An 18,919-nucleotide genomic window follows, 5' to 3' on the forward strand; every position below is an offset into this window, starting at 1 on the left:
ACCTATAAATGTACTGGATTTAAAAGTTAAACCTATTGTTAATAATACATTTGCAAATACTCCATATTTCATATCAATAAGTTAATAGCAATAAAACACAGATCCTGATGTCATTTCATTCCGTTCCTCGTCAACTGAGTAACGTGTGCGCGCGCGCATGTGCTCTCTATCTTCCACATGTTTTTAATCATCTTCAATAAAATGCAAGATCCCGAGATATAAATATCTTCCTCCATCGAGTGTCAGGGGACAGCAGGGCTCGTTTCATCCGGTCTTCAGCAGGGGAGGGCCGCTGGCTGGCGTCTGAGCGGCTGGAGCTCGTCTCCGCATCCCTGCGCTCCATCATCTCAACGTAGCATCGGGAGGTGGGAGTTTGCGGTCAGATCCTTCAGATAAACCGGTTCCTGTCTGTCTCTGTCATTGCTATAAAATGATGGAGAACACGCTGCCTGACAGACTTCAAGAGAGGTGCAAGACAAGACTGCAAACATGATTTTACTTTGTGGACTTCTTCTGATATGCTCAGGACTTATAGGTGAGCATGCGTTTTTGATTTGATCTATTGTGCAGTCTAAACGTGTGAGAAATGTGGGATTTGATAGACAATTTAATTTATAATTAATAGATAAAATATGCTATTTAATATTTAACTGTTTTAATTTTATTAAATGTATATTTTGTTTTCGTTCATGTTATTTCAGCTGAGTACTGTAAAACCATTATTGTTACTCAGATTTTACAAGAAATTGTATAAGACCTGTATATAACGTTATGAAAATGATGAAAACCTTATTTAATTTAATTTTAAAATATGTATTGACATTATTTTACTCCTTAAAATAACACTTTGCCAATTGCCATAGTCTTTTATACTGCACTTACGGCTTTTAATTTCATTCATTGGTTTAAATTAAATGCATTTATTTACCTTTCGTAATTTAATTCAATTAAAATTGCTATAGATGCTGACATGACACATATCAGAGAATGACTTTTGATATTTATTTCAACCAGTACAAAAGAATTACATGCAGATAAATATTATTATAGTATAACTTTCTCCTGTGAATGGGAGAGAATTTCTCTTTGAAAAGAAACCCATTATGTAGTGGCTCCATTCTTTGTAACTGAACGTCTTTGAACGCTTATACAGGAAGAAATAATACTTTGTAAGGGAAACCGGTCATTTCCAATGTCCATTTAGTCTGTTCCTCGTCGTCTGTCGGCCAATATTATATTAACAATAATAAAAATAAAGCAGAGCGGTTTGGGGAAGTGATGGAATTAAGAGGTGCTTTGGTTATATTTATCATGACTTATTTATCATTCTAAAATTTCACAATTTTTTTTTTTTCATATTTTCACAAATGATGTTTAACAGAGCAAGGAAATTTTCACAGTATGTTTGATAATATTTTTCTTCTGGAGAAAGTCTTATTTGCTTTATTTCAGCTAGAATTAAAGCAGTTTTAAATTTTTTTATAAACCATTTTAAGGACAAAATTATTAGCCGCTTAAAGCAATATTTTTTTTCGAAAGTCTACAGAACAAACCATTGTTATACAGTAACTTGCCTAATTACCATAACCTACCTAGTTAACCTAATTAACCTAGTTAAACCTTTAAATATCACTTTAAACTGTATAGAAGTGTCTTGAAAAATATCTAGTCAAACATGTTTTACTGTCATCATGGCAAAGATAAAAGAAATTAGCTATTAAAAATGATATAAATCAGGGGGGCTAATAATTCTGACTTCAACTGTGTGTGTGTGTGTGTGTGTGTGTGTGTGTGTGTGTCAGAATCAGTTTTATTGCCAAGTGTGCTTCACACACAAGGAATTTGTTTTGGCTGCAGAAGCTTCCAGTGTACATAAAGTGACAAGTGACAATACAAAATAAATATGAAAAAAATAAAAAGATAAACATTAAACAGATGCGGTTAGTCAAGAAACCTGGATCTTGAGTTGTATGTACAGATTGTTATAAATATACAGGTTATAAGGTGCTGTATACGAGTGCGAATGTAGAAAGTATTGCATTGTATATTGATATAAGGTGCTGTGTACAAGTGCGTATGAGAAAGTATTGCACATATTTATTGCACAGTAGGGGAATATTTAACTGTTCATAAGGTAGACAGCCTGAGGAAAGAAACTTTTCCTGTGTCTGGCTGTTTTTGTGCTTGGTGCTCTGAAGCGCCGACCAGACGGTAACAGTTCGAACAGGTAGTGTGCTGGGTGTGATGGGTCCAGAGTGATTTTGCGAGCCCTTTTACTCACTCTGGAAGAGTACAGTTCTTGAAGTGTAGGAAGGGTTGTGCCAGTGATTCAGCAGTCCGGACTATTCACTGTAGTCTACGGAGGTCGGGTTTGGCAGCTGAGCCGAACCAGACGGTGATTGAAGTGCAGGGGATGGATTGGATGACAGCTGAGTAGAACTGTACGAGCAGCTCCTGTGGCAGGTTGAACTTCCTCAGCTGAATGAAGGAAGTACAGTCTCTGCTGGGCTTTCTTCACAATAGAGTCTATATGAGTGTCCCACTTCAGATCCTGAGAGATGGTGGTGCCCAGGAACCTGAATGACTCTACTGCAGCCACAGTGCTGTTCATGATGGTGATTGGGAGAGTGCAGGGGGGTTTCTCCTGAAGTCCACTATCATCTCCACTCTTTTGAGCATGTTCAGCTCCAGGTTGTTGTATCTGCACCATAACGCCAGCCGCTCCACCTCTTGTCTGTATGCAGACTCGTCACCGTTCTGGATGAGGCCGTTCTGGATGTGTGTGTGTGTGTGTAATATATATACACAGTAGTAGAATTAAAGATGCTTTTGGACAAATTGTCCTTGGACAAGAACGGGTGTTGTTCTGTAGTTTAAGGACAACTTTGATGAAAGCTGGTGTTCCACTTCAAATGTGTGTGTGTGTGTGTGTATATATATATATATATATATATATATATATATATATATATATATATATATATATATATATATATATATATAAAATTATTTTTTTTTTTTTGTGACGGGGTGAAGAATCACACGACCAGAGAAATCAAGTTTAGATCCCAGAGGGTGGATTTATTTACTAGGGTGCATGAGTGCAAGATCCCAAAGGGTGCTCCAGCGGGTGAGGTACTCTCGTCCGTGGGGTGCTCAGTGCCTGTGAGGTGTGTCTGGGAAGCCGATCAGTCACCAACTGCTGTCTAGAGGAAAGAAAGGGAGAATAAGCGTTACTGCTCTGTTTCATCTGTATGCTTCTCCCCTTCTGGTTCTTTCGGTGTGGCTTATGTAGCCGGTCTTGGATGAGTTGCAGCTGGTGCTGATTAGTCGGGAACGAGAGGGCCAAGGTTTTCCTCATTCCTCTCCAGGACGATGCTGATAGGTCCATGGGATGCTCGTCACTAGATAGATAGATAGATAGATAGATACATAGATGGATTGATAGATAGATAGATATGTATATATATTGACAATATATTCTTTCTCTGTTATTCAGTAATGCATGTATATTTATTTGCAGTGTTTTTCTCAAGTAAAACTCATGCACATTGTAAAATTCATTGTTTATAAGTGTTATGTGTGTTCATTTCTTTTAGATGCTAAATTAGACATTATCGTTGGTGACCCAGATGTGCGCGTGGGAAGCAGCATTCTGCTCTTGTGCAAAGGTTGGTGTGTTTTTCGTAAAAACTGTCTGATGAACGCAAATAATGACCCCAAAGTTATTTTTTGACAATAAAATTAGTTGTCTAACGTGTCAAACTAAAGTGTAAACAATGATATATTGGAAACAACAATTTTGTATGTATCTTCTGAGGATTTGATCTGTGTCAGTCATTCTATAATATCTCTATCTGTATAAGACACTCCTTTTTCAAGTGGCTGAATAAATTTGTGGGCCTTTGTTTAGCATTTAACAACAATTTGAAAACCTTTTGAATCTTGTTACAATCATAAAATAGCCAAGTGAGTTTTGTTGTTTCTTTCCTAATGGTTACTTCGTTAAAAGATGAAGACACTGCTTCAATTTAAGCTTTACGAAATGTCACTTGATTTGATGTTTTGTTATATAATTGAGTTTTTATATTGTTATATTTTAACTTTTTTGGGGGGTCTTTGTTTATCAGACCACTCAAAAAGATTATTTTCTGTATTGTAAATATACTTTTGCTCTCATAATACAACTATGTTTCTTATTCTTTTCTTATGTTCTAATGTGTGATGCAGCCGACGCAGAGGGAGATATCAATTGGTTAAAAGATGGAGAAGATGTTGATACAGATCGCCATGTAGTGGAGAAAAATGACGAGTCCTCAAGCAAACTGAACTTGAAAAATGTTCAGTTAAGTGACACTGGAAGATACACCTGTGAGTTTGAAGATAGCAACGGCAACAAGAAGACGACGAACAGCCAAATCTATGTCTACAGTAGGTTGCTCTTATTGCCCCATCTTAATGGAAAAAATAAATATCCCACAAGCATATTTCTATCAAGTTCATGTCGATAATGATTGGCTTGTGAAATTGTGTCCTGCATTTTAGAAACACTAGACTTTGGACTGACACGGACATTCCATGAATTTCTGGTGAACCGAACGGCGATCATTCCCTGCATGGTTACTGGCAAACCCGAGGTGGAGATCCACTGGTTTAGGAATGATCGCATGGTGCATGATGACGGTAGGACGGGCGGCTATACTGCGGGCTCTTCTGGTTTTTTATGTGGTATGGGGGTCTCATCACCTTCCTAGTTTCCTCGCTGCCTGCATTTGGCAGAATGGTGATGGAGGGCGGGTCGATGATGGGGTGGGAGGCATTTGTTTTATGCCCGATTTGCAAGCAAATCGAGAGATGTTTCTTGCTACTAGGTGGGAAACCTCTTCGAGCAGTTGTTTGATTAAAGGAAGATCACCCAAGTTTGAAAATTCTGTCATCATTTACACATCCTCTACTTGTTCTAAACCTGTTTGAGTTTAGTTTTTTCTGTTGAACACAAAACAAGATAATCTGAAGAATGTTGTGGGGGAAAAACAGCCATTGACTTGCATTGTATTTTTTGTTCCTACTATTGATGTCCCAAACATTCTTCACAATATGTTGTTTCATGTTCAGTGGTATTGGAAGGGGTTTAGAACCACTTGAGTGTGAGGAAATGATGATTAAACGTTCGTTTTTGGGTGAACTGTGCCTGAGTGTTTTGACTGGTTGAGAGGCTAAAAGAAACTAATTCAAAACATTCAACCCTGCCCCATTTGAAGTAAACGCCACCATTGACAACGTTAAAGGGTAGTTCACCTCAAAATGAAAGTCGTGTTATTATTTAATCATTCATTCATTTTTTTGGATGGCTTAGTCCCTTTATTCATTAGGGGTTGCCACAGCGGAATGAACCGCCAACTTATCCAGCATATGTTTTACGCAGCGGATCCCCTTCCAGGTGCAACTCTGGGAAACACTCATACATTCCTGCATTCACACACATACACTACGGCCAATTTAGCTTATTCAATTCACCTATAGCGCATGTCTTTGGATTGTGGGGGAAACCGGAGCACGTGGAGGAAACCCACACCAACATGAGGAGAACATGCAAACTCCACACAGAATGCCAACTGATTATTTAATTACCCTAACATATTTTCTTATGCATTTTATGGAGGCTCAATGCAAAAAAAATAAAAATAAAATTGTCTTGTTTCTAATACAAATATCTAAAAATTCTTAAATCAAGAAGCATTTTTTGCAAAAAAATATTGTTTTAAATGAAGTGATTTTTTTTTTCTAGTTTTTGCTTTGAAATAAGATTATTTTTATTAGCCTATTGGCATATAATTTAGCTTGTTTCAATGAAAAACCTACTCAATTTTGACATATTTCTGAAAACAAGACAATATTTGTACTTGCCTAGAAAACTGTTTGCTGATTTTAAGAGTTTTTAGATATTTGGACTTGCATCAAGACAAAAACTATAAGTAAGAAAATCTTTTTTTGCAGTGATTAGAATGATATGGGGGCAACTCAATGACATACTAGGCACCTTACTATGCTTGTGCACCAGGTATGCAATTTTGTGTTTTGTATGTCTCTTGTTATGTTTCACAGCAGCAGTTTTGCAACACTTTCAAAGTGTAATATATTTTTGCTGGCTTTGAGCGCAATTAGTTTTATCCAAAACATGAACATCAGTCGGGTGATGTTTTGTTTTTTATATTTAGTTACGCATGAAGTCTAAGTGTTGCTTAACGTGTTTTTAATTACTATCCAAAACATTAATCTGCCAATGTTTTATTTAGGTTTTAACAAGTTTTGTGAAACTTTCAAACTTACTAATCATTGTTAATCTGGCAAGGTTTATGCTTATTTTTAAGAGCTTCATGACACTTTCATGATGTGAACTGTTTAGTGAGAGACACTAAAAAAAAGTTTAATCACTAAAACAAAAGTGGAAAAAGGTTGTATTGTATTGATTCCTGATAGTTTTGCAACACATTCAAGTTTTAGCAGGTGCACATCAGTCTGGCCATGTTTTATTGTGTTGGTTGTTTTATGTATCGCAACACATTTCAAATTGAAATGTCTAGTGAGTTGCATTAAAAACATGTTTAGTTATTTACTGTTGCACCTGCCAAATTTGTAGATGGATACATGAAAAATATTATTTTGGAAATCATGCACTATTATGACTTTTTTTTTAAATTAGTCATAACATAACAAGAATGAGGCATGTTATAATGCATAACCAACCGTCCTCGTGATTTGAGCAAAAAGGAATAAAATTATATATTGTTATTTTACTCCACTATAGTGTTTAGTTTAGTGGCAGTGCTGGGAATAATATGCATGGTTCGGCTTTGGGAGTTTTGCAAACGTGCATGGATGCGCATTTATGTAATGATCCTTGTTTGATTATGATGGGTTTTCATTTTGGGGTGATCTGGCTATTTAAAAGTGTGTGTTCTGGCTTTTAAATGCTTCAATCTATGTTTGTAATAATATGATTAAACCTTTAATGCTAAAATTGTTTTGTTCAGGCCGAAGTCATCTGAAAATCCTCCCAGATCGATCTCTGAACATTGTGAGAATTCAGCACGAGGACCGTGGAACTTACATCTGTGAAGGGAAGATCAAGGGACGCCCCATAACCAGAAATCTCCCGATCTCTGTTGTCGTCAATGGTGAGGATATAGAAGAACTAAGCGTTTTTATCTTTAGTGTGGCCAAGGTGAATCTGTCCGCTTAGTATCTGCTTTAAACATTTCATTCTTTAGAGCCACCGACTGTACTGATTCATGAGGAGAAAAAGAGTGTTTTTGCTGGACCCAACACCAGCTTGTCTATAGCCTGCCTTGTCAAAGGAGCACCAGTTCCAACCATTACATGGACAACGTATGTACATTAGCAGAAAATGCTTCATCATTTACTTTATGCATGTTTTTGTATTAGTTTGAAATGGTTTTGTAATGGCTTAAAACAAGCAAAATAATCTGCCAATGGGGTAAGAAAAGAAAAAACAAGATTTTTTTGTGTTGCTATTCTGGTGGTCAAAAGGGCATCAAAGTCTGGACATCAAATAAACATCAACATTTTTTTCATTTTTGCCCTATTTTGACGTCATGCTTAATGTCAAATTGATGACATCACGGTGCAAACTGCGATTAAAAACATTATGATGCATTCACATCAGACTCGAATAAAGCGTCAAGCCCGAGTGATATACATGTTAAGTCAATGCAAAGACATCCTGCGGCACGAATCGCTCGAGTTGGAAAATCTGAACTTCATTCATCAGGAGCTTGCTCTTGTAAGGGCGTGATTATGACATAGTGCCTGTTGTTAGAAATCCTCCTGCCGAGACCGGACAGCAGCTTATCAAACAGGGCTCGGCTCAATCTGAAGCACTTCTAAAAGCGTCCATCATCCATCATCCAGGTACAGTTTCTGGAGGAGTTGGATGCACCTATGAAAGAACCTAGTGCACTTGGACATGACAGCGAACAAATATTCACAGTTTTTCAGCCTTCATAAATTACATAAACACAGCTATTCTCTCAAAAAATCCATGTTAGCCATTTAGCAACGAAGCTAGAGTCGCAGGGCAGACAGAAGCCCCGCCCATGATGCGAATTTGCATCTACTGTGGAGTGAATTTCATGCGCGAATGAAGCTAATTTGACTGCAAAACAGCAAGTAACCTCAAAATGTTCACGCATCTATTTATGCATGAATAAATTGCAATATTTGCTCATAAATAGAAGCGTGAACATTTTGAGTTTACTTGCTTCATTCGCACGTCACATTCGATTAATTTGCGCATGCCGCATCTGGTGTGAACACAGAATATGAAGATCAAACCCTATACTGAAGCACCCTGGGCTGATTAGAGACTAATAAACCTGAAAAGCCTCTATGCCTGTACTCGTATTATTTAGCCTCATATTCGAATTCTTTTACACTCCATCTGTGCATCCTTTTTGTCTCTCAATTGTTAGTTGTCCTACAGTGAGTATATTTGAGTCGTGCTAATGTACCGTTGTGCCAACACACTTTGTTTCTGTGTCTTCCCTTTAGCCCTTCCAGCTTTAATGACTCCCGTTACAGTTACAATACTGATAAGAGTGAGCTCACCATCTCAGCAGTGACCAGGAGTGATTACGGAGAGTATATCTGCACAGCTAGCAATAAGATTGGGGAAAGCAGTGCCATATTTGTTCTGGATGTCTCAGGTGAGAAGGAAAATGACTTAAAGTGATAACTGTGTGAACGTGATTGGCTAAATACAGAGAAATACTGAATGATGGCTGTTGGTCTGAATAATATGTTCAAAGTTCATTGTAAAATCAAAAACTGAACCTATGGCTGCAATATGAGCATAATTTCACAAGATGACTATTAATTCATGATTTAACATTGATTGGATGAAATAAAATATACAAAATTACAGATTAAAACAATACAACAAAGATACAAATGATCAAAATAGTTTTTGCTAGAGTCTTAGCGTATTAAGGTACAAAATGCAAATGCAAAATAACACTGTATAGTCTTCATTGTTTAATAAACACAATTCATCTTTGTTAAAGCAGCAAATTTGAAAACGTTTTGTGTCCAAACTTCAATTTGCTTGAAACTGTACAGTCATAGGGCTTAAAAACACATCTAAATAAAAATATTTGACACTATTAGATTATAGTTAAGCATGACTTCACAAGTCCCACACAGAATCTGCACATGCTAATTTATAGCCCATTACTGAGTCCATTTATTTACTTGTGTAAATGTATGTATATTTATATTAATTTCAGTGATATTATTGATTAACATGAACATGTTTATTTGATTTGTTATACAGTTTGTAAAGTCATATTTTCTGTCTTTAGTAGATCTATTATATGAGAGACTTGCTTTGTTTACCAAATAAGTGGATATTACTGGATTTGCATTGTAAACATTAAATAAAAGTTAAAAAGGTAGTATTTTTTATTTCATATGTTTAGTTCAAGTGTTTAGTTACAATAATCCTAAAATCATTCTGCTTAAATCCGCAGATTTTTGTTTTGCAAAATTCTGCACAGAAATAGCAAAAAATGTCCACACATTCTGTCTGGCCCTAGTCATGTGTTCTGGACTGTTTTATGGTTGGCTGCAATCCCAATTTGAGATTGCAGATCCTGCGATGTGACTTGCAGATTCGCACATTGCGATATCGATGCTGAAATGAAATATTGTGCAGCCCTACTATCTACTATCTTAATGGATATTTGAGGTCTGCGTGACATTTAAACTTTGGCTGTTAGCCTGTGCTGTTTGTTAATGTTAAATAATGCAGACGATGATAACACATGCTTTTATGATGCTGTCATTTAATTCTTGACATATGAAAGCAAACTTTATATTTTCTTTCTGAATTTCTCATTTTTCTCAATTTCATACATTGTTAGCTAGACAGTAAATGGTGCCTATAATTCAGTGAATGATGTGTTTATGGCTCAGATGTTTGTTTTTTTTTTTGTCTTGGAAAATTTGTTTAACCAAAGATTTGGTCTAAGAAAACATTTTTCCTCTTGAAGTCAGCTGTTTACTATAGTAACAAACACGGATATGGGGAATTTGGTACCATGCAAGCATCAAATTGAAACTCTGCAATGGGCCAGACCCAAATAAAACCCATTTTTATTCATTTAAGAATAGATTTGGGGTTAATAAAGGTTTATTTCAGTATTTTCAGCTTTTGTTTTTGATCATTTGTACAGTAAGTCCATTATAGATTTATATTTTTATGCCTATCATTTAATTAAATTTAATTGAGCATTTGTTTTACATTTTAAATTAAATATGTTAATGTATTTCTTTATTTTAATAGCTTCAAGTAGATCTGTATATCATTACATTATCAAAGAAATAAAAATGAATTGTCAAAACCTACCAAAAATGAACAAAAACAATTTGCAATATGCTATTAAGATATCAAAATTATTAAAACTATGAAATAATATAAATAAATTTACACAGCCTAACTATTATTTTTTATAATTACTTGAATAAAGTAAAATTGTTACACAAAACGTTATATAAAACAGTAAATGGGATGAAACCACTGAAGAATTCACCTCTCCATCTCTCTTATGTGTGTGTAGAGAGATGAAGATGATTTTAATAAACTGTATATCCTGTTATAGCTAATACTGCTATACTGTACAGTGTATGCTTAACTTTAATTGCATATGTTAATATTGCTTTAAATGGCATATGTTCATTTTTTTTTCTTGTCATATTGACCATTTTCAGAGCTTCCAACTGTGGTTTTTACCGAAAACAAGCTGAGCATTATTCCAGGAGAAAGTGCATCTGTGTTCTGTAATGCCACAGGACATCCAGCTCCAGCCGTACAGTGGGTCAAGAAGGATACACAACAAAAAATGGTGAGAAACATCTAAATTGGTCCACTTTTCTTGGGTTTGGCAAATAAAAAAAATTAAAAAGTAGTGATTAATGGACTTTATGATCACCACATACTGTTTGTATTTTGGCTAGTGGGAATATTAGAGTTAAGGGAAAATGGATTATAATTGGATTATAATTTTATTTGATAGTGCTGGCAGTGAGGGGGCGGGGGGTTGGGGGTTATTCAGTATCTACAGGAAGTTTGACCCACGTACTCTTCTCTATGGGCTTAATTACTCTTTCCTGTCTCTTGTTGTCTTTCCTGTTCGCACGCACGTGTGGGCAGTCGGGTGAACCTGAGCTGATTCTTGAAAACATAATGCCCTCTGATGGTGGATTCTACTCCTGCATAGCCACAAATATAGTGGGAACAACCACTGAGGACTTCCAGATCATAAGTAAGATTCTTTTAGTGGCCATTTCATTAAAAATATATCTTTAAATATACACATACAGTTGAAGTCAAAATTATTAGATGTTGAACAGAGCAAGGAATTTTTCCACAGTATTTCCTACAATATTTTTTCTCCTGGAAAAAGTCTTGTTTGTTTTATTTCGGCTAGAATAAAAACAGTTTCTTATCTAAAATGAAACTTTTTGTTACGGCCATTATTATTAGCCCCCTTAAGCAGTATTTTTTTCAGATTGTCTACAGAACAAACTATGGGTAATATTTACAGACGGATGCATTATGAACATAATATACAAGTCATATTAACTAGAATCACAAAGACTAGATTTACAAATAGATGACCGTACTGCACGGGTTGCTATTAATAATCAGAGATATGCAAATAGATATGAACATAACATACAGGCTGTTATTGTCTATACAAGAGTGTCCAAACCCATTCCTGGAGGGCCAGTGTCCTGCAGATTTTAGCTCCAACTTGCCTCAACACGCCTACAAGTATGTTTCTAAAAAGCCCAGTAAGAGCTTGATTAGCTAGCCCAGGCGTGTCTGATTGGGGTTGGAACTATACTTTGCTGGACACCAGCCCGCCAGGATCGAGTTTGGACACCTCTGTGTCTATAAACAAATTAGTTTTCAAATTCAGTTTTAGTGGATGTCTTCTGAAAATTATTGTAAAAATGGATAAAATTAATTAACGATAATGATGTTTTAACTCATAAAATAATTAAAAATAATTAAATTAAACATAACACATTCTTTTAATAAACGTTTTATAACATTTTAAATCCTGTGGGTCATCAATGGTTAATAATGAAACACTTTACTTTAATGTCCACTAGTGGAAATTTATCTTTGGCTTCACACAACCACATCAGCGTTTACATCACACATTTCACAGAAAACAGGCAACACAAATACATTCAATATCATCACATAAATCACATTAAAAACTCTCATCATAACCCTTTTCGTACTTAAAATCCAGTATTTATACTATTTCATACTTAAAATCCATGCTGATAATCCAACATTTGATACACATTTTTCTTTACTTGAGGTTGCCTAATAAGTCTTTTGATGGCAAAAGCTGAAAATTTATAGGGGTGGGAACAATCTTCAATAATGTCATGTGCTTTCTGTTTAATTCTCATTAAATATGTAGATATATATTTTTTAAATAAACATTAAATAAAATGTTTACCTACAATTGCCCTGCCAATTTTTACTGCTTGACTCAGTTGTCGCTTTTCTTTAATTGGCAACAGTCCACACCATGCAATCATGTAAAAAACCTCACAACTCTTGTATACCATCTCCAGAATATCTTGACTCACACCAACTTATCAAACTTTGGTTAGTAATATATTACTGCATAAATACTTCACTTCTCATTAATCACTTCTCTTTCTCCCTCTCTCACACCAGCCTGGCCCGAGACCCCCAGTCAGTTCAGCATGTCTGCAGGATCCTCGTCTTCAGTTCTCATTCATAGTGTCTCAGTGCAGGACGGAGGCTCCTCCATTAGCTACTACATCCTTCAGTGGAAGAAACCATCCGAAGACAACTGGAACCAAAATGTCGTCAAGCCCACATGTAAATAAATCACTGCTAGACATATGATTTTATTTATAACTTATGTACGTTTAAAATCAAAATACAATTGAAGTCAAAATTATGAGCCCTCCTGTATATTATTTATTTAATAATTTCTTTTTAAAATATTTCATAAATGATGTTTAATGGAGAAGGGAATTTTTCACAGTATTTCCTATAATATTTTTTCATTTGGAGAAAGACCTATTTGTTTTTTAAGCTAGAACAAAGCAGTTTTTTATAATAAAAAAAAAATTAAGGTCAATATTATTCGATATATTATTAGTAAATATTAATATTATTAGTCTTAAGCAGTATTTTTTTTGATAGTCTACAGAACAAACCATCGTTATACAATAACTTGCCTAATTACTCTAACCTGCCTAGTTAACCTAATTAACCTAGTTAAGCCTTTAAACGTCACTTTAAGCTAATATCTAGTGTCTTAAAAAATATAGATGTGTTATTAAAATTATAATGTTTAGAAATATGTTGAACAAAATCTTCTTTCGTTAAACAGAAATTGGGGGAAAAATATACAGGGAGGCTAATAATTCAAGAGGGCTAATAATTCTGACTTTAACTGTATGTGATAAAAATGCTTATATTGGCAGATCCCCTGAGGATCAAGGACCTCGAGCCATACACGGAGTACTCTGTTCGCATTGCAGCCAAAAACTCTCATTATCAGGGGAACTTTTCTACTGAACAGAACATCTTCACGCAGTCTCAGCGTGAGTATCAGCAGAATACACATAAAATTTCAGAATTCACTTCATCTTCTGCATGTCCCTCAGTTTTAATGTTAGCTGTTATTATGTGTTTCTTTTTTTTTTTTTTAAGTCAGTAGCATGCACAGATATAATCATCACCTGATATATATACACCTTATAAGAATGTAATTATGCATACATAAGACACAATTATTAGCCTTCCTGTGAAATGTTATTTTGAATTGTTATTTTCAGAGTGATGTTTAATGGAGAGAACCATTTTTTAATAACTAGTTTCTAATAACACATTTTTTTTGTCTTTGCCATGATGACTGCATAATATTTATGTCATTTTGCAATATACTAGTATTCAGATAAAAGTGCAGTTAAAAGGCTTTATTGATTGACTACAGAACAAACTACTGTTGAACTATTACTTGCCCAATCAATTGTTTTAAGGGGCTAATAATTTTGACCTTAGCAGTATTTATTTATTTATTTATTTATTTATTTATTTATTTATTTATTTATTTATTTATTTATTATTTCAGTTAAACTGAAAGAAATAAGACTTTCTCCAGGAAGGAAATATGATAGGAATAATGTAAAAAAAAAGTCTTTCTCTGTTAAACATCACTTGGGAAATATTTAAAATAGAACACAAATTTTACTTGAGGGCTAATCATTTTGTCTTTGTAAAGATATAGGATTACACGGACAGCATTGATGGTCTTAATTTAATAAAATACTGACTAATTCTCATCTCTAATATAAACAGGAATACATATACACATATATAGCAAAATACTGTTTCTAATAACTTACTGCAGATCTTTATAGCATCCAGTTTTCAGAAAAGTAATTGTCAAAACTTTGTGATGAACTGGTTATTGTTTTAAGATGATTAACAAATCAATTTTTAACCATTTACACAACCTAACTTTTATTCTTTATAATATATTTTTTCACAGTTTAACAGTTTATTTGCTAAAAAATTATCATGTAGAGTGAGCTATAAGTAGTATTTTTATATACATGTATATGTTACTATGCGTTATATGTTTAACTTTGATTGCATATCATCCATTTTGGGGGCTGATTTGATGTTCAAATGCAATCCTTAGAAATTAGAAATTTTTTAATCATCATCTGGGCCATGTCATTAATTTTGAGTCCCATCTTTTTTTTATTAAAGTTATGAACTTTTATTGTATTTCATATCATGTCATGCTGTCATCCTTGTCATAGATGCCTGTTTTGCTCATTACATATGTTCATTATTTGCTTCCGTTGCCCATTCTTCCTCTAAATGCCAACTAAATGGCCATTTGCTGCTTGATGGTGACCATTCTCCATGCATTACCTGCTTCTCCTGGTCCCGGCGCCCATATTCTGATCCTCATGTAGATGGTAAATCAAAATTTTGAATGCACACATCTCCAGTTGATAGGCTAAAACACAAACCTAATTGTTTGCTATGATATAGACGTGTGAGAGTGAGTTCATATGCATATTTCCAATGCTGGAAGTTTCTTTCAGCATGTAATCAGTGCTGGTGGGCCACTCTCATACATCTATATACTGTAGTGAATGATTTTGGAGCTTATCCACTGGATAGTTAATTACACTGAGATGTACGCTAACAGCTTATATATTGTGTTCAGTGAGGAAATTTTACATTGTTTGGCTGGGTGATATTTACATTCATATTAATGTGCTTTATATTTCCATGTGGACTCGTTTGTTAAAATAAACCCTGAATTCTTTAAACTTAAATACAAGTGTTGGAGTTAGCATGTTTGAATACTTTCTGTAAATCATCTTGTGTCTGTTTCAATGAACTGATTGTACTTTGTTTTACTGTATTTTACCTACAGCAGGGGTATCCAAACTCGGTCCTGCATAGTTTAGCTCCAACTTCCTTCAACACACCTGCCAGGAAGTTTCTAGTATATTTGGTTAGAGCTGGAGTAGCTGGTTCAGGTGTGTTTGATTAGGGTTGGAGCTAAACAATCCAGGACACCACCCCTCCAGGACCGAGTATGGACACCTCTTACCTACACCAACCATTTAAAAATGTAATCAAAAATCTAATATTAATTATGTAATGTAATATTAATGTAATTTTCAAAATGTAATATTAATTTAGCTGTAAAAAAAACAAACATGCCAAAATAAACACTACCATAAAAATACTGGAATTTGTCAAAAAGCTGTAATTTTTTTTTATTTAGCAAGATCATATAAAATTGATCAAAAGCTCCTGTCAATAATTGTATAAATTGATCAAAACTAAGTTAATTTGATCTCTGCAGAGATGCTCGATTATGCTGAAAATCCAGCTCTGAATCACAATTTATATATATATATATATATATATATATATATATATATATATATATATATATATATATATACATACATACATACATACATACATACATACATACATACATAAGTCAGAATTATTAGCCCCGCTTTGAATTTTTTTCTCCAAATATTTCCCAATTGAAGTTGAACAGAGCAAGGAAATTTTCACAGTGTGTCTGATAATATTTATTTTCTTCTGGAGAAAGTCTTATTTGTTTCATTTCGGCTAGAATAAAAGCAGTTTTTAATAGTTTTTTTTTTTTAAAGATTTAGTTTTGGCCTTTTTGCCTTTATTAGATAGGACAGTATTTAGACAGGAAGCGAAGTTAGAGAGAGAGAGAGAGAGAGAGAGAGAGAGAGAGAGAGAGGTGGTAGGGTAGGGAATTCGAACTCGGGATGCCCTGACATGCTACTGCACCATATGTTGACACGCTAACCACCAGGCTATTGCACCGACGGTTTTTAATTTTTTAAAAACAATTTTACGGTCAATAGTATTAGCCCCTTTAAGCTATATTTTTCGCGAGTCTACAGAACAAACCATTGTTATACAATAACTTGCCTAATTACCCTAACCTGCCTAGTTAACCTGATTAACCTGGTGAAGACTTTAAATGTCACTTTAAGCTGTATAGAAGTGTCTTGAAAAATATCTAGTCAAATATTATTTACTGTCATCATGACAAAGATAAAAGAAATCAGTTATTAGAAATGAGTTATTAAAACTATTATGTGTAGAAATGTGTTGAAGAAATCATCTCTCCATAAACAGAAATTGGGGGGCTAATAACTCTGACTTTAACTGTATAAGTTTCTAATAGCATAACAATATTTTTATAATGTTTTTGAAAAAATAAATGTAGCCTTGTTAAGCGTAAAATAATTGAAAACAAATAAAATGACCAATTCCAAATGTTTAGCTAGTAGTGGCAATATGTAGTAAAAAATATTGTCAAAATAAGTTTATGAATTTCTTTTTGTATTAGCTAGATCACCCAGCCATCAAGCTGCTACCTTGTTTCTTTCTTCCTGTTACCTGACATGCTTTCATCTTTCCATCATTTTTAGGAGAACCTGACAGTCCTGTTCTGTCTTTGAGCGAAAAGAAGTTGGAGAAGAGCTCAGTCTCCATCCCTATTAAACAGCTGAAAGATGGAGGCTCTCCCATCCTGCAATACATTGTTCGCTACAAAGGGGTACGTCTGAATCCATACCAGTACTACTATTTATATCTATATGTATATGTTACCCTATAAGTCTATGTTTCTGTTAGTGTTTTGAACATTGAGGGTATATTAAATTCATAAACCCCTCTTATTAGTGACATCAGTGGCCCTTCAGTGAACTGCAATGTTTGCACTCATAATATACAAGTGACTCAATGTGATTCAGTGTTTATGTACATACGCCAAAGAAAAAAACTCTGTGGTGATATACATCCAGATGCCATCCATTTAGATGTAAATATGTGCTGCACTCTTTGTTTTTTAATGATACAACCATCACAAGAAATAAGGGAAATGAACGTACTCTATATTATAATATTTTAAGTCAGTTCTTAATATTCTCCATAAATGTAAACTGGCTATATCAGACAAGAATTTGAATGAATCCCTGTTCTTTGCATGGCATGTTAACAAAGCAGTGTGAAATAGTTATTTTAGCATTATCCTGAATATAAGTATTATAAGTATTTGTTTAATGAAAAATAGAGACTTTAATGAGCAAGTGTAAACATTTGATTTCCATAAACATTCAGACTTCATACAACAAATGATTTTATAGACAGCCTAGGAGATCAAGAAAGGCCTTAAGTTTTGCTACAAGTTGTTCACAAACTGACTTGGCAACAGTTGATGCTAAAAAAATCTATGATGCAGTTTATATCATCTCTTGAACAGAGCAAGGAGAACGAGGAATGGACAGAAAACACCATTCCTGGAAACTCCAGCAGAATCCAGCTCGATGATCTCCAGTACAACGCTGACTATCACCTGGAAGTTTATGCAGTGAACCACAACGGCTCCTCCAGCCCTGCTAAAGTCAACTTCACCGTCCCACAGCCTAGTATGTTTGATTAGAGCTTTTTTTTTGATGATTATCATGAATCAAATTCATTCAAATCAAATTATCCAAAATACAATTTTGAGCCAGTACATAACAGTAGCCAATGTTTAAAAATATCTTTAATTAAAATATCAATGGTATGATATTAGGTTGATTTATCAGAAAATAAACCTAAAATATACCTTCTTTTTAAATAAACCTAATATCATACCATTGATATTTTATTTAAAGACTCCAGAGATTCTGAAATCTACAGGTACCACTAATGCACACTAAATCCACAGATCCACATAATGCAAATGTTGTTAACATTAACAGTAACTTTTTTTAGAGCTTGTTGAAATCGACACTTTTAGGGTCTGAGCCAAAATGAACCATTTTTGCTTTTGTTGCTTTAAATGCAAATGAGCAGTAGATCACCTTAATTAAAGAGCCTTAATTAATTAATCATCACTATCACTATTTTTAAATCACTTTTAAAACTTACCTGTACTGTTTGGCCTATTAATATTATACTAATAGTTTTGTCGATTGCTTTATTTCTAAATACATATCTGTTCTTTAGTTTTATTTCTACTGTATGTATTTATAATACTCTCTATTTTTGTACTAAATATTACTCTGTCTTATGTACAGCGCTTTGGTCAGTCTTGTGGCGGATTTTAAATGTGCTTTATTAATAAATGAACTTGATTCGTCTTTTCTTGCAGTCAATCAGCCGGCGTTGGGGAAAGGCGGTGTGGTTGGGATTGTAATGTTCATCTTCCTGGTGCTGATAATTTCAGTAGATGCTTTCTGCTGTTACACCAACCACTGC

The 18,919-nt window shown here is 34.4% G+C and overlaps 1 protein-coding gene across 1 annotated transcript in view; it reads left to right on the plus strand.

Annotated features, from left to right (window-relative positions):
- Positions 1-261: 261 nt before the first annotated feature.
- ncam3 (neural cell adhesion molecule 3) overlaps positions 262-18,919 on the plus strand; it is a 24,336-nt gene continuing 5,678 nt past the window's right edge. The window contains exons 1-14 of the mRNA XM_056475260.1: positions 262-535; positions 3,600-3,671; positions 4,231-4,431; positions 4,546-4,683; positions 7,035-7,178; positions 7,272-7,389; positions 8,572-8,726; positions 10,789-10,922; positions 11,231-11,342; positions 12,785-12,952; positions 13,567-13,686; positions 17,104-17,231; positions 17,937-18,102; positions 18,813-18,919. The exon at positions 18,813-18,919 is cut by the window's right edge and continues 89 nt beyond it. Of these exons, the coding sequence (XP_056331235.1) occupies positions 490-535; positions 3,600-3,671; positions 4,231-4,431; positions 4,546-4,683; positions 7,035-7,178; positions 7,272-7,389; positions 8,572-8,726; positions 10,789-10,922; positions 11,231-11,342; positions 12,785-12,952; positions 13,567-13,686; positions 17,104-17,231; positions 17,937-18,102; positions 18,813-18,919 (1,809 nt within the window). The 5' untranslated portion in view covers positions 262-489. The remainder of the gene's footprint in view (positions 536-3,599; positions 3,672-4,230; positions 4,432-4,545; positions 4,684-7,034; positions 7,179-7,271; positions 7,390-8,571; positions 8,727-10,788; positions 10,923-11,230; positions 11,343-12,784; positions 12,953-13,566; positions 13,687-17,103; positions 17,232-17,936; positions 18,103-18,812) is intronic.

This window comes from Danio aesculapii, chromosome 16 (assembly GCF_903798145.1).
Source record: "Danio aesculapii chromosome 16, fDanAes4.1, whole genome shotgun sequence".
NCBI lineage: Eukaryota > Metazoa > Chordata > Actinopteri > Cypriniformes > Danionidae > Danio > Danio aesculapii.